The sequence below is a fragment of the Athene cunicularia genome, assembly GCF_003259725.1.
Source record: "Athene cunicularia isolate RWA chromosome 2 unlocalized genomic scaffold, athCun1 chr2_part1, whole genome shotgun sequence".
NCBI classification, from domain to species: Eukaryota; Metazoa; Chordata; class Aves; order Strigiformes; family Strigidae; genus Athene; species Athene cunicularia.
In genome coordinates, this window is record NW_020799095.1 from 113,531,724 (window position 1) to 113,558,976 (window position 27,253).

Consider the following 27,253-nt stretch of genomic DNA (forward strand, 5'->3'; position numbering starts at 1 on the left):
GTTTCTGCATCTAATAAAATATCAGGTAAGCATTTGGCAGTTTTATACATAAAAGGACTTAAATGACATTTACTAACCAGTACACATAAAGTGATTTTCTTTAAAAAAAAGAAGCATTTTTTAGGCAGTACAAAATAAATGTGTTTGCTCTTTATCAACATTAGGTTTTTTTCTATTTTTTGTGTTTATTTCATGAGACAAAGCCAATATTTTTAATTAATATCATTTGGGAATATTTTACTTTTTTCTCCAAATACTTTGAAAATATAGAACTATTAGTCAGTTGTTTAAAAATGAAGTAAAAATATGAATGTTTGCCAATTTAACCCTTATTTTGAAATCAATAAACTGGAATGAGCCAGTTTCAATTACAATTAGCTACAAAAACATTCACATTTTATACTCTAGGAGAGTGTAACATAGATGCTATTTACAAACTTGCTATGACTGCTACATCAAGCCATTTAAAAAGTCTTTAGTAGTTTCATATAAACACCCATTATGAAAAACCAATGGAAAATCCAGGACTTTTATCCGAGACATCTACAGTTGCTAAGGCAGTTACTATCGCAGCACTTCACAGCAAAAACCAACATAAAATCTGAATGGTCCAAGTTTCCTTCAGGGAAGAAGAAAAGCAATGTCCGTTAAAGGATCTCAGGGTAGGGGTGGAAAGGAGAAAGAAAGAGAAAAAAATGGGGGGGGGGAAAAAAAAAGAAAAAGAAAGAAGCAAGACTATTTTTTCCAGAGTGGGTGACCCACAAGCTCAAATAGTCCTAAGTGCTTAGCAACTTGTATTTCCTAATAAAATGCAGAACTGCCTTGACTGCATAAAGCAATCCATGATGAAAAGACTTCCCTGCATTCCTCAGTGGAAAGGAGAGGTGTTTCAGATTTTCAGGTAAGGTAGAGTGCTTTGTCCCTCTGCATGCCCCTGTTCAAAGAGAAAAAGAACAAATGCGATTTTTCAAAAATTTGTCAAATTTTTAGTCCTATTCTTCCAAAAAAACCCTCAACCCTACTGCAAGTCATTAATTCCAAGCACATCACTGGAGTATGGCTGCATTATCATGGTAATAATAAGAAAAATCCCAGTGCCATAGTGTCATCTAGCAAGCCAGAGGCCACATTTGGCTCTAAACTACACAGGACTGGGACATGGGTTTAAGACCTGGTTTGGGACCACCTGCACTAGCAGGTTGCTAGTACTGACTATCCCTCTCTCCCAAACAGCATAGGTACAGCTGATGGTTTAGCACAGGTCTTGGAACGATACTCCCTAAGTACCCTACATGATGTGGCCACTTTCCTTATAGGGCAGGAGAACATGGGTACCAGCCGCTGATAGCTCTGGCCTATTTTCTTTACTAATACAAACATAGCCAAAGCATGTTAGCAGATTCAGGTAAGCATGTGCAAGGGAACACCCGAAGCTTCTGGCAAAGTCAACTAGACCAACTCTCTACTGGAGAACAGGCACTACAGGAGACCTTCCATCAGTGCACTGTGTCTAAGCATGCTTTTACATTCAGTTCTTGCTGGGTTTCAGCTTCAACTGAAGCATACCAGTTCAGAGCAAAAAGGAGACATTTACCAGTTTATAACTCAGAACAGCCTGTAGAAGTCAGAAGAAAATATATCACTCAAAGCAGAAGAAGCATCATTGATGGGGCTTGGTTCACACTGCAGAGATTTTTTGTAAGAGGCTTTAGTCTTAACCTCCTGCTTCCTTGCCAAAAGCCAGGCACCAGTTCTGTTCTTCCACAGCTTTAGAGCTGCTTGCTTTGAGTCCAGGAGCAGCTCAGAGCAAGTTACACTGCACTGGCAGTTTATGCCAATGCTATAGCAGAGATAGGTTAAGTCCATGCACACAGATTCACAAAGGCATATCTACACAGGGTATATAGAGGGTCTGCTCAGAGGAAGCTTCTGCTGATGGCAAGTTATGCCCAATGGGCTCCTAGATGGCACTGCTGGGAACGACTGTACATTGTTTTTCCAGAAGAGACTGGGAATCAAAGCCACAGGTGGCAATAGCTTGTTGGACAGAGGACAGTCTATTCAGAGCTCAGTGTAAATGGGTATAAAAGTCTGTGGGCTGGGCAGGCTCCTACAAGGGCTTGCTGCACAGATCAAGTCATTAAGTGAGACTGTCCTGCTGAACAAGTAGGCAAGTATTTGGAGAAAACAGTTCATGCCATTTGCCTCTTAAGTAGGAGGTAGTGATCTTAAAACTGCTCTCCTACACTTGCTCCCTAAGATTTCAGTTCTGCTTTTCTAAGGAATGGAAGTTCTCTAAGACCAAAGTGTATGTGCTGTGATAAGGTGACAACAATGTCTAATAAATGCATGTATTGAATACTTGTTCTCCCACAATAGCCTAACTGCCGAATAAATACAGTGCCATCACAGATGCACTTGTGAAATACTGTAGGGAAACAGGCAACAAACTTGTTTCCAAATTCTCTATCAGACACTTGTGTTATGAATGTTGCTCAACACAAGGTGGCATTCACTGGCTGCTTACCCATTACTGCAGTAGTCATTATTCCAGTCCACAGTCTGTGCTGGAGGATTTCTGCACCCTGAACGAACATACTCCATCGCTTGGGTAACAACTTGTGCAGCTGTTGATGTTGGATTGATGATATTCTGATAATCAGGCTGAAGAGTAAATCCCTAGAGGAGAAAGCAAGTACATTACAATGTATGTAAACCAAGCAACAGGTTGAGTGCATTAAAAAAACCTGATGTGTACCGGAAATGGTAGAATACTTCTTTTCCAAGTGTACTTTGAGTTATCAAACTTAAAATAGGAAAAAATGTATAGGTGTTTTCTAAGTTTTATCACTCTTTTTTTTTTTTTTTTTTGGTATGAGAAATGCAACACTGCTAAATTGTTGTTAGCTACTACACAGTCACAGGATGGAACTAAAAGGGACAGAGCAGAAACAATTCAAAACCAAGAGAACAACTCAGCCAGCACTGGGGCAAAAAGGTCTGTTTGCTCCTTAGAGCTTCCATTTAGATTAAATGTAAGGATACACACTAGTTGTTAATTCCCCGAATATGCAACAGAATCTTTTTGAAGGATGTAGGCAGCAGGTGGCTGACTGTTTTATTAGACTACACCTATTCACATATTGTTCTCAAAACCCTTTTTCTTCATTCAGTCACAAAGGGACCATCTGCTGCTTCTTTTATTTGTACTTCTCTCTCAACCAAACAGAAATTCAACCAAAGCTTTTTAACAGTTGTTGGACTAATGTAGTGGAAGTAGTACAGAATAACTTGCTTTTTGAAACCAAGAAGACAAGAAAAAAAAAAGTGGAAGTTACAAAAAGACATCTAACCTGCTCCGTGAAATATCTGTCATATGAGAAGTCATAGTAATTTTTAGCTCTTTTGATATATGAGGATGTTTAAAATGTTGTGTTTCAAAACCAGGAGAACAATTGAAATTTCAAGGCTAGTGTTCACCCTGTAAAAATGTACATCATGTTCCTGTAAAGTCAGAAGAACTACATTGGGTAAAGTACAGAATGCTGTATGAAACCAATCGATGTCTGCTGAAAAAAACCAGACCTAACTCCTTCATGGGGCAAGGGCATACAATTCCCACTCAAGTTAACTGGATGTGTAGTAAACCAGAAACTGAACTTGAACCAAGACACCTAGTTTGAAAATCCACTCTTTCTGGCCAAAGTCCACATACACAACAGATAGAATTAAAGCTCATAGCTTTTAGTTTTAATTTCAAATGCATTATGTGTGTTTGCTTCCTATACACAGCCTTCATTAGGACAGGAACTTTTTTTTTTTTTTTTTTTTTTTTTTTTTTTCTGCAGGTTTAACAAGTCAGCCATGCTATCTTTCATCAAGATAAATGAGTATTCTCAGTTTTCACCTGGCCCTCTCCATCCAAGAAATGAGCTTCCTTCAAATATAACATCACTTCCTCTTTCTTGCTGCGTTATACTCTGTCTCTTCCCCAGAGGTCCCATGGGTGTTCTGCCCTGCCGTGCCTCTCGTGTACACCATCACCTCACTCCATTCATTCTGATCATGGATTTTGGCCTCAGCTATAATCGAGTGCAACTTTCTTCCATAATCTCTTCCATATGGAGAATATCCCACGTCACGCTTCAGTACCTTAAATGCTCTTTGAAGCCTCACTGTGTCCCTGATGACTCCAAGAAACAGACTATTAGTAGTGGGCAAGTTCACAGCTGTATTCTGCATCTAATTGTCATGTAACTTATATACTGCCCTGCTAATAAGGTAAAATAAACCCCATCCATTGTGACTGTAACCCCCATGCTCCATACACTGCCTTTCACCACAGTCTAAACCTGCACATCAGGCTGCAAAAACAACCCCCATGTTTCCAATGGATCCAAAGGAAACTGTAATTGAGCAGACTTCCCAATGACTAACTGGAGTTTCGTGCAATCAGAAGGTAGAAAAAAATGGTTTTTATGTCACTGTCATATTTTTTATACAAAATATCACCCACGAGGCATTTCTACCTTACCTATAAGAGGAAACTAACCACAGAAACACATTATAACCTCAGGCACTGAGGCTCACCTTTGGTAGCAAAGTCCCCGAGCTATCTCTTACCAGTCTTCATGAAACAACCGCATATACAAGAAAAATACTATATGGGGCCAGCAGCTCCAGCACTGCTATAGTGAAGGATGCAAGTGAGCAGGCACAGACTCAGGTACTCATGCAGCAAGAAGAGACAGTTCCCCCAAATCAGAGGAAGATACCACCAGTGCAATAGCCATTCCATTTCTTCTGGATTTAGGACAAATGAATAACTTAGATGTTGGAGGATGGTCCTGTGGTTTAAATGCTAGCTTGGAATTGTGTGGGAACCGCATTTTCTCAGGTTTTCTGTGTGACCACAGCCAAACTGCTTTGCCTCCCTTCAAGCGAAGCATGTGTGCACGTGTGCTTGGATTGAATCGATACCTCTCGTGTTAAGGTAGGGATCACGGATCCAAACTTAATTCTCCTATCATCTGCAAAATAAGGGGTAACAACTCCTTCTACTTGCACCTGGCAAGTCTGTTTAGTTTCTAACTGCCTGGGATTGGGGCCTGTTTCTTAGGACATGCTCATGCAATAAATTTTAACGTGGTGCAGAGGTATCTGAGTCAGGCTCCAGCTCCAGAAGCAGCTGAGCTGCTGCAGCTCCGTGGTCCTGCTGTGGTTGAGGGCTACCAGAATACCAGCAGCGTGGGTGTTGGAAAACATGCTTGTTAAGGCAAAGCAATTTAAGAAACCTGAACTCAATACAAAGGACAGATAAAGTATAGTGATGTTTAATATGTAAACAATAATTACTTCAGCTTTTTCATCAAGAGAAAAAGCTCTGGAAAAATAGATCTGTACAACAGAGGGAGACAGCCTTGTAACAGGCTTGTAGTAAATATTTGTGTATTATTTATGTAAGCCCTTAACAAACAATGATGAAATAAAAAGTGCTCAGAAAATGAGTGCTTCGAGGTCTAATTAAACAATGCTGAATGTTTTTGCATTGTAATGCTCAAGAGAAAATCACCAACTGTTTTGCAACATGCCTAGAATTTTAAATTTCATTTTCTTGTTCCAGATTGAAATAAAAATAGGGAACTTGATAAAGATTAATTCGATGTCAGGAGGGACATTTGCTCTTTAATTAGATTTCTGTGGCCCTAGCAGTTTCGTTGTGCCACTGTAGCAAGTCCTAAAAAGCCTGCAGCAGAACTAAACAGTGATCCTCATCTCCACACTTTACTGGGAACTAATTTCATTTCCTGCCTGTCTGGAGAGGTATTTTCAACAGGCATCAATGTTTTTGTCTTCACAACTGATTTATTCATCAATCTCAATGTGATATTTTAAACCTTTAAATTACATCCAAATCCTAAAGCATCTGTTTATTACACAAGGAAATTGAAAATCTGTCTGTGTGATATCATACAAAGATTTTTCCTTAAGGTTATAAAGGAAGTTGACAGATATTAATGATTTTTTTTTTTCTCCTGACCTCATTTGAAGACAAAGCTTAACAAAAAAGAGGAAGAAATCTGGACAAATACAGCAGGTCCCTGAGTTTACTGTATATAATATATACCAGAAAAAATGAGGCTGTTATTTTTGGCAGGCTCTGCAATCATCTTGCTGTGTACATTTATTTTCTAAAGGAAAAGAAATACCTAAAAGTAGACTGAAATGAGTTATTATTTTAAAAAAATAAAAAATAAAATGTGACATACATTAATCTTCTGCTTCTTCGTTATACATGCACTTGCAGCCATGGTTACTAGACATTAAGAATCTAGTTTTTCTTGCTCTACCTGTGAACCAAAGTGGGACAGAACTTGTAATGGGACTCACCATCCCAGCCAGTGCTTGGGTGATGGATTTTGAGCAGGGAAGGAGATGGTTCCGGTACGGCTAATTAAAAGTCCTTAACAAGAACTGGGCATATCTGGGAGGGTGTGAATCCATGGTCTCATCACTCTCCACACAAACATCACAGTACAAGCTAGAGAGGGGATACGCTCAGAAAGAAGCGCAAATGTCTGTGTGAGTGGAGAAAGGAGAGAACGACTTTGCGACAGAAAACAGGTTGCAGCTTCAGGTGGTGTTTTAGTCCGAACTCTGGAGAAATCGTGCTGATTTGAATGAGAAGGGTCAAGATTCAGATCATTTGATCCCAACTAAGTAAAAACTAAACATCATGTCAGACCTAAGATACAGACTGGAGAGAAGCAATTCTATCAGTTAAAAAGTACAGTGATTAAGATGCTCACATGAGCATTTAATGAAAGAAAAATCACACTCTTCTGATCTACTGTGATTCTTCCAGTGTGTCAAAAGTGGATTAAAAAAACCTGCTACACAGTGGATTTAGACTTTAACAAAGTAAAAATTTAACATGGCTCCTATTAATATAATAATATTTAAGGAAAATATAGTGTATTTCAGAATTAGAAGCTAAATATAATAAAAATCAAGATCTAATTTAAATCTGAGAATAGAACTAAATGGTCTTCTTTTATCACTGTAAACGAGCACCACAAATATCTACAGTAGTGCCCATTATTTATTCATTAACTGTTTCGGAACAGAAAGGAAAAGAGACAAAGTAGTCTACTTTGAAAAAGTTACAGAAAACATTTAGATATCTCAAAATAGAGAAGATTGTTTAAAATAAATTAGAAAATATTTACTAATGCTAGGCTTATGACCAAAATGCTAATACCTAAATTTTACTTCGCCTTGTACATTTCAGAACAATTTGGCTGCACTGCATCAGCTGCATACTCCACAGAATTAATTGGTTTTTAAAATAACAGAAATTGTGCAGTCACTGAGGATTTTTGGCTACCAGCACTTCTAATCTTGATGTTCTGTAGTTTTTGTGGACTCCCGGAGGAGACTGCACTTCTCTAGCTGGCAGCCTCTCTTGGTTTGGCAGCTGCACACATGCAGGCAAGGACTGCTGGAAGTGGAGGAGGACATGATGTTCCCCGTGGAGCAGATGAAGATCAGCTCATTGTCGTGGCAACAGTGATGGTAGAACTCCCCAGGTCAGCACTTCTTATCAGTTCGTCCTCAAAGTTACACACAGAAGTTTGTGGATTTTGCACATAGTGGTTTTGGAGAACTGTGTTTCTGCCTGCCAGGAGTGAAATCTGGATCTTTATGTGATTTTTCTTGGAGCAGGCAGTCTTTCAGACATACTACAAGACTGTCTTTGATAATGGTCTTTGATAAGAAACTGTCTTCCCTCTTCTGGAGAAAACGAGCAGGGGATCTGTGGAGAGCAGGGATTCCCAGAGCCTGCTACCACTAAGTGTTACACTAGTATGCCACAAACTATTTCAAAGGTGGATTTTGAAGAAAATAGGAAAAAAATCAGAACCCACCACCGGTGGGAGCTGTGACTGCTGCTTCTAACGTGTCTACAGCACAGCTGTCTGTCTGCAATGGTGGTGTCCAGCCAGGTGAGTCTGCGAATGCTTGCAGTAGAAGACCGCTAGGAAGTTGTTGGCAGACTTACTCTTCTCTTGTCTATTAAGCTTCATGCTGCAATGTGACAGGAGAGAATTTACCTCATTTCTTCTTAAAGTGTATTAGTCTGTTTGGTGTGAGTGGTCATGAGGTCTCCAAAAAGGAAAACATCTCCAGTTGAAAGTCACACTGTAGGAAGTGGGATGCTAATTAGTTTCTGTTCTTGCTGCTTAGATAAACTAGATGTTTGCCTTTGGAAAAGGCTTAGGGTAACCACACCTTTAGCATGGAGAAATCAAACAGCTGAGGGAAAAAGTGAAAAAAAGTTGAATAAAATGCAACAATCCCTTCGGCTTTATCAGACTACTATTCTTCTCTTCTTTTTGTCTGTCTTCTTATGTAGCAGAGTGGTCTACACCATGCTGCTGGGGATTGAACCTCGCATCCAAAGTCCTCTTTCCCTCCTCACCATGGGCTGAACATACAGGGTGGTGCCTCTTCTTTGTCCTCATTGCTGTTGACTCTGTGCTGCTGTGAACTTTTGGAGAGCTCACTGTTTCTCCCATGATGCCTTTTCAACATGCTCTGTGATCAGCAGAGTGTTTGCTCAATTTTGATCGGAGCGGGGAGCAGAGTCCTTTGACAACTGAGTAAGAAAGAGGCCTTTAATTGTAGGTTATAGTTTCTTGACTTCTTGCTGTTTGTTTCCTGGTGGCTAACCTGTCCTCCATGCTCTAATGCAGTATGAAATCCTGATGATTGTGTTTTCTAACATTTCTTAAGTATGACTAGAAAGAGTCATACCTAAGAGACTAGACAGGATACCACTGTTCTGCTCTGGGCATGGCAAATCATAGTGTTGTTAGTATACCTGTTGCCCCAAAATTTAACATACTTTTTGCTTTGTCTTTGTCAACGTCACTCTTTAAAGGAAATGGATTCTATATTTAAATGCAATTCATAAACTCTGTAAACTGTTGTACGGTAAAAAAATATAAAAATTAAATTACAAATATTCCAAAGTGAAATTACATAGATTTTCCAGAGTTCAAAATTTCCGTTACTTTGAAACAAAAACAGAAGTGTAAGAAATAAAAATTGGTTTATAGATGTTCCACAGTGCTTAAAGAGGAATGTAGTTAAGATTGGCAGTGTAGCATTTCAACAGGTAATAAGCACCTGTCACCCTGAGTGAAGCTCAGAAATATCTCACCATGGTATCTTCATTATAAGCATCAGCCTGTCTGATTAAGGAATATAAGCGGGTAAAAAGTATTTAACCTAACTTTTCATGAGTTTAACAATGAACAGGAACACAGAGGCACAACATTTTTTACTTTATTGTAGTTGTACTTAGTGAAGCAAAAGCCTCATCATGGTACAGGTCCACATATTGACTTCTAGACACCTGTTTTCTACAACCTAGCATCTTGTGTTTTCTTTTAAGCTAGAAATAACTCAACTGCATGCCACACATCTCACAGATGAGTGAAAGCACTCTCAAGCCATTGATGCACACACCATATGCTACAAGCATGCATTGGTAAAATAAAACATCAGAAGATTCATATTACCTTACCTTTTTTTGTAGTATGTAATGGTTTGGAATAACGCCTAAGTGTTTGGATTCATACAATAATGATGATGTATGTATACATATATAAGTACCTAACATCTGCATTACATCTTTTGCTAGCCCCTCCTGTACTATTAATTCCATAAATAAAGTCAGATTTTCAAATCTGTTTGGTAAATTATGCCTATCAATGAGTCTGGAAAAGACATAAGGGAGTTTGGTATTCTATAGCTCTGCATTGGACAAGTAATGTACAAGTGACACTGAACTTGGCAAACAATCTGAACTCAGAAGACTGAATCACTTTGCAATAAAAACTTGCTGAAATATAACTACACAATCTTTACAGGCTGTTGTCACAGATGTTGTTTTTCAAGTTTGGTAAATGAACCAGGGTATTGCATTAAGTCTGTCCATTGCTTTGTCTTTCATTGCTCTGAGCCTTCAGGTTCAACCAGGACTGTGTTAGGTTTAGGATCTCCAGACAGACCCTCTTGGCTCATCTGTCTAGGACTTCCCCCAGCTAATTCTAGCTGCCCAGGCTTCGGGTTAACTCCTGAGTTTCTCTGAGACTTGAGAATAGGCTCTCACATTAGTTACTAACCAGTAGAAAATCATAACAATAAAAGACTCCACATTTGTGTGATCATAAGTCTGTTGAGGCCGTTTACTCTGATCATGAAAAATAAACTGGACTAGGAAACAGTTGTAAACACTTTACAAATTTTCCTTCCTGTCTGATTACTCCAAATCACTCTTGAGACTAAGATCAAAATCTATGACAAAAATCAGATCATACTGAGCACACCCTTGTTTTACCTTCTGGACAACTAAATTTATCAGTCCACATTGCTTTCATTTTTTTTTTTTTTTTTTCTTTTTTTCTGTCCTGCTTTGGAATTTTTTTTCCCTGTTAAATTGTTCTCCCAGCTAGAAGCTATGTTTTGTGTTCAGGTATTCCCACCTCTGAAGACCAATCCTGAGAGATTAAATGTTTCCAGCTTGGAAAGCAAATGCAAATGCCTTGTTAGCAACGGTGGATTTATGGAGATATTCAAAACATGCAGCAATTTCACGACTATGTATTGTCAAACAGAACTGACAAGTTTTGCGTATACAAATTTTCTAGATTCTCCATAAAAAAAATTTTCATTCTAATGTCTCTTTGCAAAGCAAGATGTTATTATCGATAGTCAGATCTCATCCAATGCAAAAGGAAATTTTCCCTCATGAAATCAGCAGTTAATCTACTCTAAGTCTCCATAGGCCTGGGCCTGAAAGCCACAACACTATGGTTGGCCTGCATTCATTCAGAAGTCCTAGGAAATGTACTGAGAATCAACCATCTAAAACACTGAGAATGAAAAAATAAAAGCTACCATATTGGGGTACTGGGGACAGCCCAATTATTTTTAATTAAAAAAGGTATAGCTGTCTAAGAAAATGAAGTTATGAATGCAGCATAAACTAACATTAGTGATCACTTAATCTAGCACGTTTAACACAAGCAGTGGTGCTTCACGTTCCCATGGTAAGCAGAAGGATAACAGCACAAGCTACAGTTGCGTCTTTTTCTAGACATGTCTGCCTTTTGTTTGTAGAATGTGTTTCCTGATGACTTTACATTCACTTATATTTGCAGATGGATCTACAGATACACTTCTATTTAAAGGATGCCTCCTGAATTTGGGGAGGAGAAAGGACTAGCATTCAGAAGAATGTGATGAACGTTGTTGCTAGCACAAACAGTTCTACTGAAGTTCTCTGTCATCTAGGGAAACTCATTCATTTGTTCTTGTTTTTGAAACACTAAACCCTCAGACTGAACTACCATGGTTTTGGAACTCTGTAAAATTACAGCTAATCCGTAGCTCTAAATCTCTCTCACTGTCAGCTTCTGGATGACTTTCTCTCCTCCCCCAGAAAAAAAAATAAATAATTCTCCAGACAACTGAAAAGCTCAAACTTACTTGCTGCATTGTAGGTGAATGTAAAGCAGACTGGACTTGCATCGGTAGCTGGTTTCCAATGGGCTGCTGCATTGAAATCGACTGGTGTTGCTGGATGTTGAGATGCTGGTGCAGAGGGGGGCTGATCTGAAGAGGTGGTGGTGGGGACACAGCCATGTTTGCTATGGAAACAGTCACTGGCATTTGGTTGTTGGGCTTGGGCGCTATGTTCCTGGGGATATTGGCATGCATGGCAGTGATGTGAGGATTCATTCCTGGTTGTTGGTGGTAGTGGGAACTGAGGTACAGTGCAGAGTGAGCCTGGGTGGGCCCATGGAACACTGACTGCTTTGAATTCATCATCTGAGGTTGTGGGGAGGCTTTAACATCAACGGGTTCACTGTAGCTCTGTTGAGAAAACCAAAAAACAGACAATACTTAGAAGCTACAAAATACTGTGTTGTACCCCCTGAAGTCTGATTAAGAATCACACCATGGGAAAACAGTTATCTGGACCATCAAATTGTCCTTGAAATGGAATTTGGTTATTATACTAGAAAAATAATTAATTCCTTTAATTCCTTTTATCTTACATTTTTCAATATGGTAAAAAAAAAAAAAATAAAGTTAGCTTCCCTATTTCCTGGTCTAGGCTGACATTTTGCTTTTTCCAAACTTGGAACCGGCATCACTGACCTAATAACCTACACAGCAAAGACAACCAAGCCTTTCACTTTTATTCACATATTGTCCTCAGATTTGGTGACCTAGTTGAAAAGAGATTCAGGAGGGTGGGTTTCAGCAAAAGTCTGCAGTGATCTTTGACATGTCACATTTTCCCATCTGCAAACCAGGGATAAGGATTTCAATGTCCTTTACCATACATGTGGATAATTGCTAATAGTCAGTTAACTAACATGATGAAGAGGCTAAATCCCATCCACAGTGAATAAATATGAACTGAATAAATATAGTTGTTGTGCACTACCATTATATTGAAGTATTTTGTGCTGGGATGCTATCCACACCTGTATCAAGCATGTTTCAAGAGCTGTGCATTCAGAAAAATAAGAATATTCTGATTAATTTAATTTTTAGAAAAACCTCCTCTGTTAATCCAGTTCATAAAGTTCTGAAAATTCTGTTTAAAACTGATGTCTATATAAATGTTAGACTGCATCAGACACAGGGAAGATATCTTACTAAAGCTGGAAGAATACTGCAGAGAATATTAGAAAATGCATAGGTCTACCCTGATCTTTAAGAAATATACTGCTGCTAGAAGTAAAAAAATCCCACTAATGAATGCGTATTTTAATAATATTCTTTGTTCTAATATTTTAATAACTAGTTACATTTGATTTAAACTCAATTTGTTGTTTTCCATATGCTTATTTTCTTAGATCTTCTGAGTGCTAACTATGTGTGCTCAAATAAATGATGAAACAAATTTAAGAATTAACTCCCATGAGCTTATAGGTGGGAATCGTAATTTGCAGTTCAGTCACACTGGGATTAATAGTCAGTGAAAGGTGAAAAATGCTGGAAAAAAATGGCAGAAATGTCCCTCTGGAGAAAGAAGTCACTTTGTCAAAACAAGGGCTGAAGGATGCATATATGCCCTTATTCTGTGACCTCCATGTCATGTTTGCTCAGTTTACAAGTCACAGTAAGTTTCATGTTACTCTCAGCACTCCAGGGTCAGTGAAGTCTATTTGTATTCTTTCTGAAGGATGTACTATCACCAACAATCCGCTGACACACGCGTTACTGAAATTGCTTCATTACATGCGATGATAAAGATGATAAAGATAACTTCATTCTTCCTAAATATAACTGGAGTTCTATTAGCAAAAAAACTCCTTTTCTCCAGTAAACTAAGGACAATTAAACGAATATGATAAAATGAAGGCAAATCTCTGCCTCTGTGGATGTGCCTGGCTCTTCTGTGTATGCTCTTCTGTGTATTATATGCATGTTTGCAAGATTCAGATACAGACATAAAAACCTACAGATAGTAAATAGTAAAACCTGAAAGCAGGTGCAAAATCTGCCAGGTTTTTGGTATTATTTTAAAAACACTGAACTAATACTCATAATAACATGAGAAATATTTTTTCCCCTCTCTTCCCAGTTGTAGTTTTAGGACACTTGTGAGTGTGGTAGCAAAGACTGGCAGGTTTGCTGAAATTTCAGAGATTCGGAAGAAAGTTTGCTAATTAGCATCATGGTCAGGACCTTCCTCTTGTGTGTCCTGGGCTCTTTACACATTACAGGAGGTGTATGCTGTGTCCTTTCTTGAGAAAATTAAAGTTTTACTGAGAGTATCATCCCCTCATGAAAACAGCTTGCCTTTGCATGATGTAGCAGGCAGGCTCTAACTGGTCCAAGCAGGGATAATTGCTTCTGAAGCATCTAAGGGCAGATCGGTTAAAAAAGTTCTTCCTGGTAAGGAAGTATCAAAAAACCTTTGCAGCACTATTTGTGACATACTGATACATACTTATATTTCATTTGTGACTACAGAGATGCTGCCATACACTGTTTAACAAAGATGCAGTGAGTCAATTTAATTATTGGGTAATTCTGAGTTCACACCTAAGTGGTGAATGCATGGCCCATCCCGATAAAATTACAGATGTATCACACAGGTAGCAAATTTCAAACTATGTTAAGAGGAATTGTACCGTCTTGGGCCAGAGATTAATAACACTTGCTTTACCTCTGAGAAGAGTGTCTGCAAAGTGATCAAAAGGGATCATTCCAGCTGTTTCAAGCTATCAATCAGCTGTCTTTATGTTTCACTACCTCCTGATCCAATGAAAAGCACAACACTTCAGTTTCAGACCAAGTATTTTGCTGTTACTTAGGATGCTTTAAATCATATGTGATCTGAAGCCACATTGTCCAATATCAGTGTAAAACACATCAATATTATCAGTTACTGGGAATCTTGATAAATGAACCCATTAAATGCTATTCTCCAGCACACTGAACTTTTTCTAAGGGTTGGTCAGAAACACAGATTGTATAAGTATTGCTGAAGCTAATGGAATAGGTGGTGTCATATATTTTGGTTTTGTTATGTTGGTTTACTGTGAAATATACCAAGAGGTATATATGATGCATAGCTCACACTATCATTCCAAGCACAATTACTTCTTTCACAGATTTGAATGGGCGTTGCACCTGACCAGTACTTCATCAGACAGTCTAAGATGAGGACTTTTGTTATGGATACAACTAGGAATGAAGAAAGAAGGGATTTGATTAGCCAATAGGATTTGATTAGCCAATATGGGCTTCAAGTGCACAGTCATGTCCCCTAACTTTGTAGGTTGGAATTCAGTCAATTTTCTCTTGTCTTATCCAAGGAGAAGAGCACATAAATATTTTTTTTTAAGAAACCCTATTTGGTTAATTAATTTGCCCAAAACCAAAACCAACACAGACAATTTATATCTCTAATTTTTGGCATGAAGTTACAGGATACAGTTCAGTTACAGATACATGCAATATTACAAATCCATACACAGAGGCCACCAAACATTGAAACACTATGTCTCCTAAGTGACAAGGTCTTCTACTAGACTTGCAGTGAGAAAATCTCTTATCATGACTATCAGAAATATGGTGTTGTAGACCCACCACTAGAGGGTGACAGAATATTATATTTAGTTAATGGTAGGAAGTGGCATTGTACACATACATTAGCAAATATACACTAAGACCACAAACTAGCTTTTCCTGACAGTCCTTTATGCTCTTTGAGTGGCTTCTACTTGTTCTGGAGTTCAGGTCAAAGCCTTACTCTAAATCTTTCAAGATCTTCACAGGGTAGGAGTAGGGTTTCTTATGGACCTGCCTCCCCATCTAACATCATCATCTAATACTGTTGCCTAAATAAAAAAAAAATAATCAGAAGGTGAAGACAAGGTAGGTAGGCCAAGGTAATGTGATGCTATGGAAAAAGTATGACTGCCTTCAGGCACAACTTTTTTTTTTTTTTTTTTTTTTTTTTTTTACAAAAATCTATTGTTTTACTGAAACACAAAGAAAAAGAGAGAAGAACATTTTGAAATCCCAACAGAAAGAGAATGAAAGTAGAAGAGAAATAGGGAAAGGAAGGAAACAAAATAAACATTACTCCAACTCTGATGATAATAAAGATAATTATATTAATTAAAAGTACTGGTACATGATCCTCAGTCCACAAAATTATTCTACTAGTATCATACCTTCAAGAAAATGTCTGATGATACTGATGAGTGTAGTTCTCCAGAGAAAGTGTTGAGAATTGATAATTTTGCACAAATTTTTCACCAAACTCATGCCTTTCCTTCCAACTCTAGCCCAAAGCAAACTTTCCCATCCACCTTTTACTCCCCTACTGTGTGCCAAAACTCTTTATGCAGAATAGCCAATTTAAAGAATTAAATTAGGTTAAGAGGTTAAGCATTGATCATCCAGTTGTGTAGTCTTTTCCGAGGAGAACTGCCCTGGGACTAATGGTCTTCTTATCACAGACTGAATACAGGCATGAGGAGGGGTATTAAGTTCCTTAGAGGGAAGTGACAGTGGGATTTCCCTCACCGCAAGACATCCAACCCGCTCCTACAGTTGAGAAATGATTTTTGGTACAGACATCCTGCTCAATTTAGTGGTGTCAGTGTCTCGTCTCTCACAATCAGAGAAAACAGCAACAGCCTAGTGACGCCATTCTGGCACTTCCACAGCTACCTTTAGGATATAATTTTACTTTCATTTTGAAAAGTTGCCCTTTAAACCCCCACCTGTATATCTGGGTAACCAAACAACTGTTGAAACCTACACATGGGTTTTGATTCTCTTTCTAACTTGTGACTGCCTTCTAGATACTGTTGGCTCTTCTGACCCCACTTCTGTTGGAACATAAACAACATCCATGTGACTGGAAGTAGAGTAAGAACATGCTTTTACAAGGCAGTACTGTAAGGGCCTGATCCTTAGGCTACTGAATTTAAATGGAAAGTCTCCTATTAACTTAAATGGAATTTGGATCAGAGCCCAACACTTACTTCAGTATTAATGCCTGGATGTCCATGTAGTTCTTCATGAGAATCAGGCAGGACCCAGCTAACAGAGGCTGAGAATCATTGCCAATTGATAAGCAGTACTTTTGACCTGTATTTCTTCAGAAGCATACCTAGAAACTACTTGTGCCTATACTTACTTCATTTTGCTTTTTTAACATGCTAATGCAGTTATTGCTAGAAATGTTGCCAGCAAGTAGGCCCACAGAGGTAAATATATACACGCGTGTATGAACAGCTTCAATTTACATACGGTACACATGCTTTATATTCAGCATTCTTATCTACTATAGCATATAATACCACAATATATGGGAATTAAATATTTTTGCAATAATTCCTTTCTGTTTACAACATAAAATCAAAAAGTCAATGTTGTCTCAAAGAAACCATAGTTGTTCTACTTACAGAGGAAAAAGGGTTTTTTCGGTATTCTATTGATTTCACAAAATTAGTTAATGATCAAAGCCTTTCAGCTGTAGCAATATAATTTCAGTCATTTACAGACCAGACATTATGAAAATACTTCTTTATTAACAGCAGCAATTAAGCTCTCCTTTATAGTAAAATATTCAGTAAATAATTCAGTACATCCACAACATTCGGTAAATGTTCTTGGTACTGTTGGATGCCCATGTGTCCTTTAAATACATGTTGAAAGATCTCATCAAGGGCAAAGACACAACCCTTATGGCCAATATGGCCAGCATAAACTTTCTATCAATACAAACAGCTTTATTTGTGAAACATAACCTATTCCAGCCTCAGAAGATTTTTTTTTTTTTACATAGCCAAGATGGTGTAACATAGTTTTATTTTAAAGGAGAAACAGATGCTTCTCTTTAAAGGAGAAAGAGAGGTTTGGCATCCTCTCTACATAGACAAGGAACATGGACTATGTGAGTATTTCAAAGTCTAGGAAAGAGTTTAACTCAATTCAGGTTTTGCATGAATATGTGTCAGAAGCATATGTAGTTGTCATACTGTCCCTTTTCATGATGGTGCCATGCACACATCTAGTGACTGGTGTCCATCTGTGAGCCATGCTGAGGAATGCAACCATTTTTGGACTCTATGACCAGAATGAAGGTTATGTTCAGGTAACAGCAGTGATTATGCCAGCTGGTATCAGGAAGGTCCAGGCTGTGAAGGCTGTGATCAAACTTAGGCAGGCCTGACTCAGCTTTAAATGAGTTATCTTCAGTGCCGTGGCATTAAAGAGGTAGATGGAAGGAAATTGGCTGAATATTTATGCAGCTCCTACAAAGCTTACCTAAGCTTAAGTTTGCATCTGCTGTCTTTGCTGTCTCTTTGGTGGAAGGAACATCTTGAATTGTTTATTCCTTCTCTCAGCTTTTCTGTGTTCACATAATCCTGTCCGTTTTAACATTTTTGACATTTTAGGTCACTTCCAACCCCAAGCCTGTCCTTGAGAAGAATCCCTTCTTCTAGCCTACATTTGTTTAGCCATTTTATAAATGCCCCTGTGAAGCTGTTTATGAGAGAATGACGCTTCTCTGGAAGCATTTTCTTTTTCCTGCCTAGCTCTTTAACTTCTCTAGAGATTCCTTTGACTTAACTCTATCCAGTTTGGTAGAGAACTCATATGCATATTTGCAGTACGGCTGCCTTCCTACCTAAGTCACAAGAGGCAATGATGTTTCACAGTCACAAGAAGCAAATGATGTTTCGTATTTTGTTAATTCCAGTCACCTATTGCAATAACAACATCTGGGACTCTAGAGAGTTCAGAGAGCTTTTTGACACATTCTTGATGTTTCAGAACAAAGAAGTAAGCCATGGGTTGTCATCTATAATTAGCTGAGGTGGCTCAGAAGAACATCTTCAAATCTAAATATACATTTTGTAATCATCTACAGGGGATTGTCATGGATTCATTCAGGGTATGTAAGTAAAAATGGATGTTTTATGAATGTAACCTGGGTACATGTGATAAAGGATATGCAACTTTAATTTGATACAAGTGTTTTAATTCCCCAAATGGAAGCACTAGGCTAATAGTGAAATCTAGTTTTATTAACTCACTTCAAAACCAAACACAGTTCAACTCCAAATCAAAATCTGGCTTCTCTCAAGCTCAAGACACTTCTGCCATTTTTGGCAGAAATTATTTGAGAGCGTCTCTCAGTTTTTCAACTGCTGAATGAAAAGCTTCACATGATTTAGCCTCAAATTGTATTCATAGCATTAACTTAAATATAGTTTGCTGTACATTTTCAGCTGCAGTAGATAGTTGGTTTCCTTGCTAAACAAGAAGATGGTTGGATTTGTGTTATTATCAGATTAGACAATTGTTTTATAAATAGAAATGTTCACTTACCAGACACTCTGATACATCACATACTTGCACATACATAAGTTTACTTACTTCCTTGAAAATTTCTGACTGCATCATACTAACTCCAGAAAGAACAAAAGACTGAGGTATCATAGAAGCATGAAGTACCTGCTGTAAAAGCCTTACATTATAGTATTCCCAGCTAGGGATTCTAATGTTTAATGGAAAAAAGTAAAAGCTGCACATGCATGTCATCATTCTGGTTTTTTTTGGTTTTTTTTTTTGTTATTCTAAGGGAAATATTGCCAAATGCCTTGTAGCACTTTAACAGCTACAAAAAAAGTTAAAAATACCATGCATCAAACATAACCATATTTTTTATTTATTCTTTCTCTGATGCATTCACTGAGAAGAGCCTAAACTGTTTTATGAAATTCCAAAACATCTGCATGGACTGGGGCTAGATATAATATAGGAATCTGTTGTCTCAAAAAGCAGAAACCAGGTGCCTTTTTGCCAGCAACAGACGGGATGCTGCTCTCCTTGTATGCAATAGTCAACTGATTAAAGCACTGACCAGGGCACTTCAGCTATCTACTCTGTCAAGAGATAGTCAGAATTATATTTCCAAAAGAAACATCCTAAATGCCAGCAGCTGCTTATTTCGGGGAGGAGTGAGCCAGGATATGGTGCTCCCCTGCATCTGAAGATTGGCCACTGTGCAGAAAAGAATTTGGGAATCACTTGGCTACAGAAAACAAATTGAGGAGAGAGCACACCTGCACATCTGCATTTACTTAGGAGTGGGGAGAAGTACAATCTGGGACAGCTGATGTATTTTTTTGCCTTTTTATATGTTAGCCAAGTGCTCTCACCACATATATATATATATATATGAAAATTGGAAAATAATACCAAGTTTACTGTTTTTTTTGTTTGTTTGTTTTGTTTTGTTTTGTTTTGTTTTTTAATCATGGTTACCATTTTGCTTTTTACAAGTAGCTCAAACTTTTTCATCTATACTCACTGCCGTCTTAAGAGACTTGAATTCCTTAGGCTGTTCAATTTTATTACAACTTAGGCAGTGTAACAGATATTTTGGGTGCCTAGAAACTCTCTGGTTACAAATTGCTGTGCTAATGGCATTAAGGCAATGCCAGTCTTACTAGATATGACCTTTAGTATTTTTATGAAACATAATTGCAAGGTGATGGGCTAGGAAAGCTATGTCTGCCATATACTTCAAGAAGCAATTTTACATGTCCAAAGGATTTATGCTGCCCACAAAACTGAAAAATGTCCAGTGAGTTTGCTGCAGTGTCAAGTGAGGACACCACTTTGACTTAGATACAACGTCAGAGTTTTGAAATATGCTTGAGTATTTTGAATTTGAATAATATTCTCCTTGCTGAGAGGTTTTAGCTTCAGTCATAGCTGCTAAAATATGTCTGCATGAAACTTTCAGTTGTGTCACTACACAGACAGAATTAAAGATTCATTTAGCCAGAGAGAATAAAACAGGGAAATCTTCTTTGTACTATTCAGTTAAACTTGCTATAGATAATATACATATATGTATCACTTATATGCACATATATTACGCATTTTAAGTACATAATATGCATACTGTTATATAAATATACATAGATACACATATATAATATATGAAAGTATTTAATATTTACACAAATATATCTGTATTAAATATATATATATATATATATTTGAAAGATGCAGCAAAAACTCTAATGTCAGCCAGAAAAAAGGCTGGTTAAGCTAGAAAAAGTGCTTGTTTTATGAAAAAGTAAAATTGCAATTCACAGCATTTTATGTAATGGTATACAAATTACCAGATACCAGAGACTGCATTTCTGGACCTGAATAGTACTAAAAGTTGCAACTAAGGGCAAATATAAAGACACTTGTTTACAATGCAAAGGCTTAGTCAGTACTATAAGCAATATGGCAATCTGCATAGCAGAAGATATAATGCTTTGTAATGTGATTTTTCCTTTACATATCAATTCTTACACACATGAGCAAACTCAACAACAGCCCCATTAATTTCAATCATTATAAAAAAGGAGAAAATACAGGAAATAAACCGATAAATTAAATAGGAATTAATGCATAACTGAAATATTTACACAGTTGTATATTTAGCTTATTTACTGGGTGGTAGCTCTATTTTATAAAGACATCACTAAAGCATTTAAAAGTGCACTAGAGATGGGCTGGCAATCCTGTTGCCAAAGTTGCTGGTAACGCTTCCATTCTTTTCAGTTATGATTTTGTCAAAAACACAGTCTGAAATTATACATGCTAGGTGTGTGAGTGACTTCTCTATGTGTGTGTGTGACAAACTCCAACCAGAACTGCTCAGCTTTGTCAAAAATGCACCCAGAGGAAAGCACTGTACGCCTCCCAAAAAATCTGGGTGCCCTCCCTTAAGATGCAATGGAAGAGGGACTTGAACTCTGGAAAGGACAATGATAGGTTGTGATAAAGAGTAGTATCTCATCTACCCATAAAATGGCACTCAAATTTATAAGCATGTATCATCTGAGAAAGCAGCTGAGACAATTCCTCCATGTGGGCTTTCCTAGTACTGATTGCTCTCTATGATAAAGAGCAACGTGAGTCTGTCCCTCACGTTCATCTTCGGTTTCGTTCCCTATGCACCCATGGCTATGAGTGCATGAAGAAGTGAGGAGTGAGAGGACAAGAGAAGGACTAGGAAAAAGGCTGGCTGAAGTAAAGGTTTGCTGAAGGAGAGGATCCCCAAAGCTTGGGATGAAAACTAATGTTCCTGAATTTCATTATTCTGCTGTCAAGCAGAGGCTAAGAAATCTCCTGGCAAAAGGAGATTTAACCCATTTCTCTGCAGTCTTCTATTCTGACTATTCCAGCATCTCAAATGGCCAAGATGGGTGAAATGAATTCAGCTCCAAGTCTGCTCCTCTCAGGTATCACATGGTGTATGTCCATTCCTTTGCTTTTCAGAAAAATGGAGACTTGAAAATAAATGAGGAAAACATGCACAAACACATACAAGCCCTGCACTCATTAGCTGTTTAAAAATTGGCAATACTTCATGAGAAGAGTGGCAGAATCAGTGTTCAAAAGTTAAAAACTGGTAGAGCAGCTGCTTTGGGATGTGTGAGATATCTGCTGAACTAGAGACAGGGGACCTGAGCAGCACCCTTGCCTGCTTGTGCCTGCCTCTTCCCACAGGCAGAGTCCTCTGGGAGGGGAGAAAGAAGAAAGTTTGATAAATGGGTAATTCCTATCATCATAGCAAGATGTCCTGATGTGATGTGAAGCACAAGTGAACATCTCATAGCTGCCAGTAAGCTGACCCTGAAGTCACTGGAGCTCTGCTATGAACATGAAGGGTGTAATATTGGTCAAATATTCTGAAAAACGAAGTTCTAGATGTCCCAAGCAGGACACCCAAAACTGTGAAAACTTGATTTCACAATGATTTAGCTGTGTTTTAAAATATGGACAATACAAGCTTCTCACTCCAGACTGTTACTGACTTTAACACTAAAACACTGCTGGGATGAGGAGCACAGAAAATCCTGTAAACAAGCAAGGTTAAACAAAATGCAGTAAATACAACACAGGAGCTCCCAGGGTGAATACCTGATTATAAGCGTGTGAAACGGGACACACACGGAGTGTGGTATAAAGTTTAAAACATACCATGTGAGCAAATCATTAATATTGTATTAATGTAGTTTTGGAAAAGGTATGTTACTTTTGACATGTCTTAACTTTTGAGAATGAGGAATCTTGGAATCTTAATAATATTCTCTAAAAGTAGCTTTTATAGATCATTATATAACACACGGACATAAAAGATCAGATGGATTCCAGACAGTCTAAATAATGTATTATATATATTTCTTTATGCTTACATGCTTGTCTAAAGAACTACAACTCTTGTGGTGCCATATAAATGTTTAATAATGATAATTTAGAATATACTGACATAATATTTCATCTGGGTATTTTACATCCTTATTCCAAAATGGATTTGCTTTAGTTACATATCAGCTCTCTTGGATTCATTGAATGTGTTCACGAGAGTAAGCAATTAGTACTTAGCTTCATTAAGTTTATATTTTGATACTTTCCACGCTAGAGGAAAACATTACATTATGGGCAGAATTTAAATAATTGCTTAAAAGTTAAGAAAACGCTTCAGTGCTTTTCTGACTAACAACAAATTTAAGTACAAATGGCTTCATGCACTGAACTGATCAACAATCTTTTTTTCTAAAAATAAATCACAGAAAATTTCAGATTTTTTCTCTTTCAAAAAAAAATATTAAAATATCTTTTTTTATATATATGCCATTTCAAAATTAAGCTACATAGAGTGTTATGTAAAGAGTCCATGATGTGCTGAATAATGACATTCAAGTGAAAAGTTGGCTTCTTGCATTTCTTCAAAACTGGAATTTTTTGGCTTTTTAGAGCTATTTTCTGCCAATAAGCAGGCTATTTAAAAAAAAATTGTTTGTGTGTATGTGGTACCCTTTCTGAAGTCATTAAGTATTTCTAGAACCAAACAGCCCTAACACAGAAATTAAAGGTACCCTGTAAACCACTTTAACTAAATGCATTAGTATTTATGATGGTAGCTAGAAAATTAAAATGCATAAGACACAAGACCCAAAAATGAATGAGGTAACACCCATATTTCAGACTTTTAAATTCAGAACAATCACTGACCAAATATTAATATAATGTAGAAAGATGCATGAAAGGTCCTTGTATGATTAAAAATATAGTCTTCCCCATAAATTATGTACAAATTAAAACAATATACAGAGAAGTATAGTGCAGGACCAACCACCTCAAAAACATTTGAAAGTAACAAAGAGTTCTACTCATGTCATATATGCCAGTCTTTCTTACTGCTATCTTTGCCTCCAAAACTAATTTTATTTATGTAAGAATAAAATATATCTAAATTTGTTTTGACAGACCCAAACTAAGTGATTCTAATTGGCATGATTCTGAAGTCACTTAATTGTTTTTTCACACTGACACAGTGCAGTAATTTCACATTCTTCTGCATATATTAGAGTCTGTTACAAATTTTAAAGAGTCTGTTACAAAATTATGGACACTAAGAATGTTTGTATAAATCAATTTAGAAAATTGCTACTAGCTGTGCACTGGGGATACCCTGGTGTGTTCCAGTATAAGAGCCTTATGGTGACCTGTGTTGTGATCACAAAAATTGCTTGCTGAATGTAAAATGGAAGTTCACATTTTCTTATGAAAATCTTCTATGTGAGCTGACTTTTTCTGTACTGTGACTGCAAGGTAAAAAACAGTACTTAAAAAAACCCCAAACCGAAACTAAGCATTTTGTTTTGTTTTTTTTTTTCCCTTATAGGTAGAACAGTGACTGCCTGGCATGGCATATTTGTTATATTGAGGTCTTTTTACCGTTATTAACTGCAATGACACTCCCAGCCTGGAAAAGTGCTGTCTATATGGCCGGAAGGGAAAGGATATCTTTTCATGGAGAGATGACTGTGTTTACTGAGCATTTGCACCTTAAACCTAAGTTTAAGGTGATAAGAAACAAGGTTATTTGCACTAAATACTACGGTGCTCAGCACCATATAAATGCTGAAAATCGTTTGCAATATGTCACTATATATATATGTGTATGTATATACATTATGTGTTACCTTGGATACAAGGCTTGCTCTGTAGGCAGCTAACTGCTTCAGATATTCCTTCTTGGCAGCTTCAGTTTTCTTTTTGTATACCTAAAAACAAAGAGTGTCACATTGGTAAATTAATCTGGTTTTGTTTTTATATATCACCGGTGTGTCTCATGCATCTTCATAAAGTCTTTCTAAGTAAACAGCCTTTCCTCCTCATATTGCTTAAAGAGTGAAATAATAAACATCAAATATTTTAAAGAAAATATTGTTCTAACTGTGAAACACCCTTTAACTACCCAGTAGTACTGAAAAAACAATATCCCTCATAGCATCTCAGGTTTAATTGTTCAAAGTGAAGCGCAGGGAGTACTTGCAAATGGGACCTTTAGGGACAGGGGAAGGCAGGCGTGGGCCTCTCCACTGGCTTCTACTTGTGAGATGAGTTAAAACCCTCTAGGGAAGATGAGAATGTGCAGAAAGACATCTGAACTAAATGAGCACGGAGATGACGGCACCACGCGGATCAGCCAAGAGGTTTCTCTCCTCCCTGGATAAACTGTTGGGGGCAGTCAAAGAAGCTTCATGGAGCTGCTAAGGATAATAAATGTTAGTCATTATTTCAGTCTTGATCCCATATCGGTCTAATTAACTTCTCAGGAGCATGGATCTATTTCTGTACATTTCTCTCAACTCACCAAATTATTTCAAATGTGGCATGTGCACAATCTCATAATAGATTAAAGAGCTTGGAGAATCACTTCAATTTTTCCCAAATTTCAAGATCAAAGATTATCTGCAGGGTTAGGCAGGACCTCCTATCATTACAGTAACATGATTTTAGAAAAGCATATGTAGATATTTAGGGTTGGAAGTTCTCAGGAGGAGAACCAGTTTCTGACCCATGGAGCCTTGCTAATGACTTGCTGTTAGCCATGTCAGTGGCAGATTGGGGAACAAGTCAGCATTTTTTCTCACTTTTTTTTTTTTTTTCTGAAAGGTTAGGAGACATGCAAGCATCTTGGCTTCATTTCTCCTCCAACTAAGCAGGATTGACTTCTTAGACATCCCTGTTTCAGGGGAAAGCTTAAAAACCATCTAACTGGAAGGTTTAAAAGTAAGGTAGACAAATGAAGGGTTATTTTTCAGAATTTTTAAGTCACATGCCAGAGGTAATTCATATGTTCATGGGCACTTGGGTTTCAAAATACTGCACAAAATGGAACTGTAGCTTTGAGTCTCTGCTGTCCAATTCTGAAGGCAAGTCCCCCTCCACACTGTCTAGTTAACTGGGATATTGATTCAAAGGTAAAAGATGTGCAAAGCTATTTATGAAAAATTTTGGGGTGTTTTGAATTCCACAGATGAAACACACACACACTCCCTGGAAGGATAAACTTTATGAAATTTTAAAGTGATCTCTTTTGGTCTTCCAATGCTCTAGCTGTCCTGTAATAGAGAGGACCTGGCAGCACAGCGTGCACACACAGAGGACAACACAGTTGCAAACGTAAGAGTGATAGTGTCAGGCTGGAAGAATCCAGTACAACACCATTTTTATAAAGAATGTGCTCATGAAACATTTTTTTGTTTCACTGAGGCTTTGCTTTCAGAGACAGAACAAACCCCAGATACCGGCTGGCAAAACTCAGAGGCTGCCTAAAAGGATTAAAGATTTTGCTTCCCAGGGAACCAAAAGATCATAATGGAAACAGAGAAGTCTTAGGCTTCTAAAATTGTAAAGACAAGAGAGGAAAAAAGATTGGTTTTAGCTGTGCAACTGTATCTGTGCACCCTTGTAATTTCCCCAGATTAAGATAAATATATAGTGTTGGCCGATCTCCTATTGTTTTGCAAAATAAATGGTAGCAATTTACTTTTTAAGTTGTAATCACTTGTGATTATTAGGGAAATGTACTGTTTGTTTTGAAAATGAATAAAAAATTAGTCAACAATCCGTTCCTAGCTGCTAAAATGAATTTAGCTTGACCTACAGAACAAAGACTAACTTATACCACTTTGTATATTGCAATGCCTCTGCATCATTCTGATAGCCAGTTGAAAACACAGAGCTAAACAAAGAATTTTACACAGAGTAATGACCTTCAAAAGTTTGTGTACCTACTGCTTCCACATTGGGTTTTATTTTGCATTACACAAATATAAAAAATATATACTCCTGCTGTGCTCTTACAGTCACAGCATATTGAAAGAGTCCTCTGGGACCTGACTTTTCCCTCAAATAATCATATTGCACAAGGTTAACTCAGTAATAGGAAGCTAACAGCGATTCTGTAAATCTCCATCTAAAACATCACTACTTCATAGGAACGTGATCATACAGTTGTTATTTAATTATTTCCTAACTATACATCTACCATGTTCAGTGTACACATTGTCTTGCCCTCTTCTCTTGGTCTTCTGGTGAGCCATTAATAGCCACATAAGCACCATGTTTTCCATGGTAATACAGACATCCACCATGTAATAGAAGGTAATTATAATAAAAATATAGTCCTTACTGGATGGGGAAAGGTGTTTGATGACCCCAGCCTGCTTTGATGTTTTGCATTGGACAAAATGGTCCCCACAGGCTGGCTTGTCTGGAGGAGGTCAGCTCACCCCACCTCATCCATGTGAGAGCATTGGCA

At 37.6% G+C, this 27,253-nt stretch overlaps 1 protein-coding gene across 4 annotated transcripts in view; it reads right to left on the reverse strand.

Moving 5' to 3' along the window:
- Positions 1-249: 249 nt before the first annotated feature.
- TOX (thymocyte selection associated high mobility group box) overlaps positions 250-27,253 on the reverse strand; it is a 254,818-nt gene continuing 227,814 nt past the window's right edge. For all 4 annotated transcript variants that reach the window (XM_026843607.1, XM_026843608.1, XM_026843604.1 and 1 more), the window contains 4 exons: positions 24,627-24,707; positions 11,560-11,946; positions 2,528-2,679; positions 250-934 (listed from right to left, as the gene is read on the reverse strand). In XM_026843607.1, the coding sequence (XP_026699408.1) occupies positions 898-934; positions 2,528-2,679; positions 11,560-11,946; positions 24,627-24,707 (657 nt within the window). In that variant the 3' untranslated portion in view covers positions 250-897. The remainder of the gene's footprint in view (positions 935-2,527; positions 2,680-11,559; positions 11,947-24,626; positions 24,708-27,253) is intronic.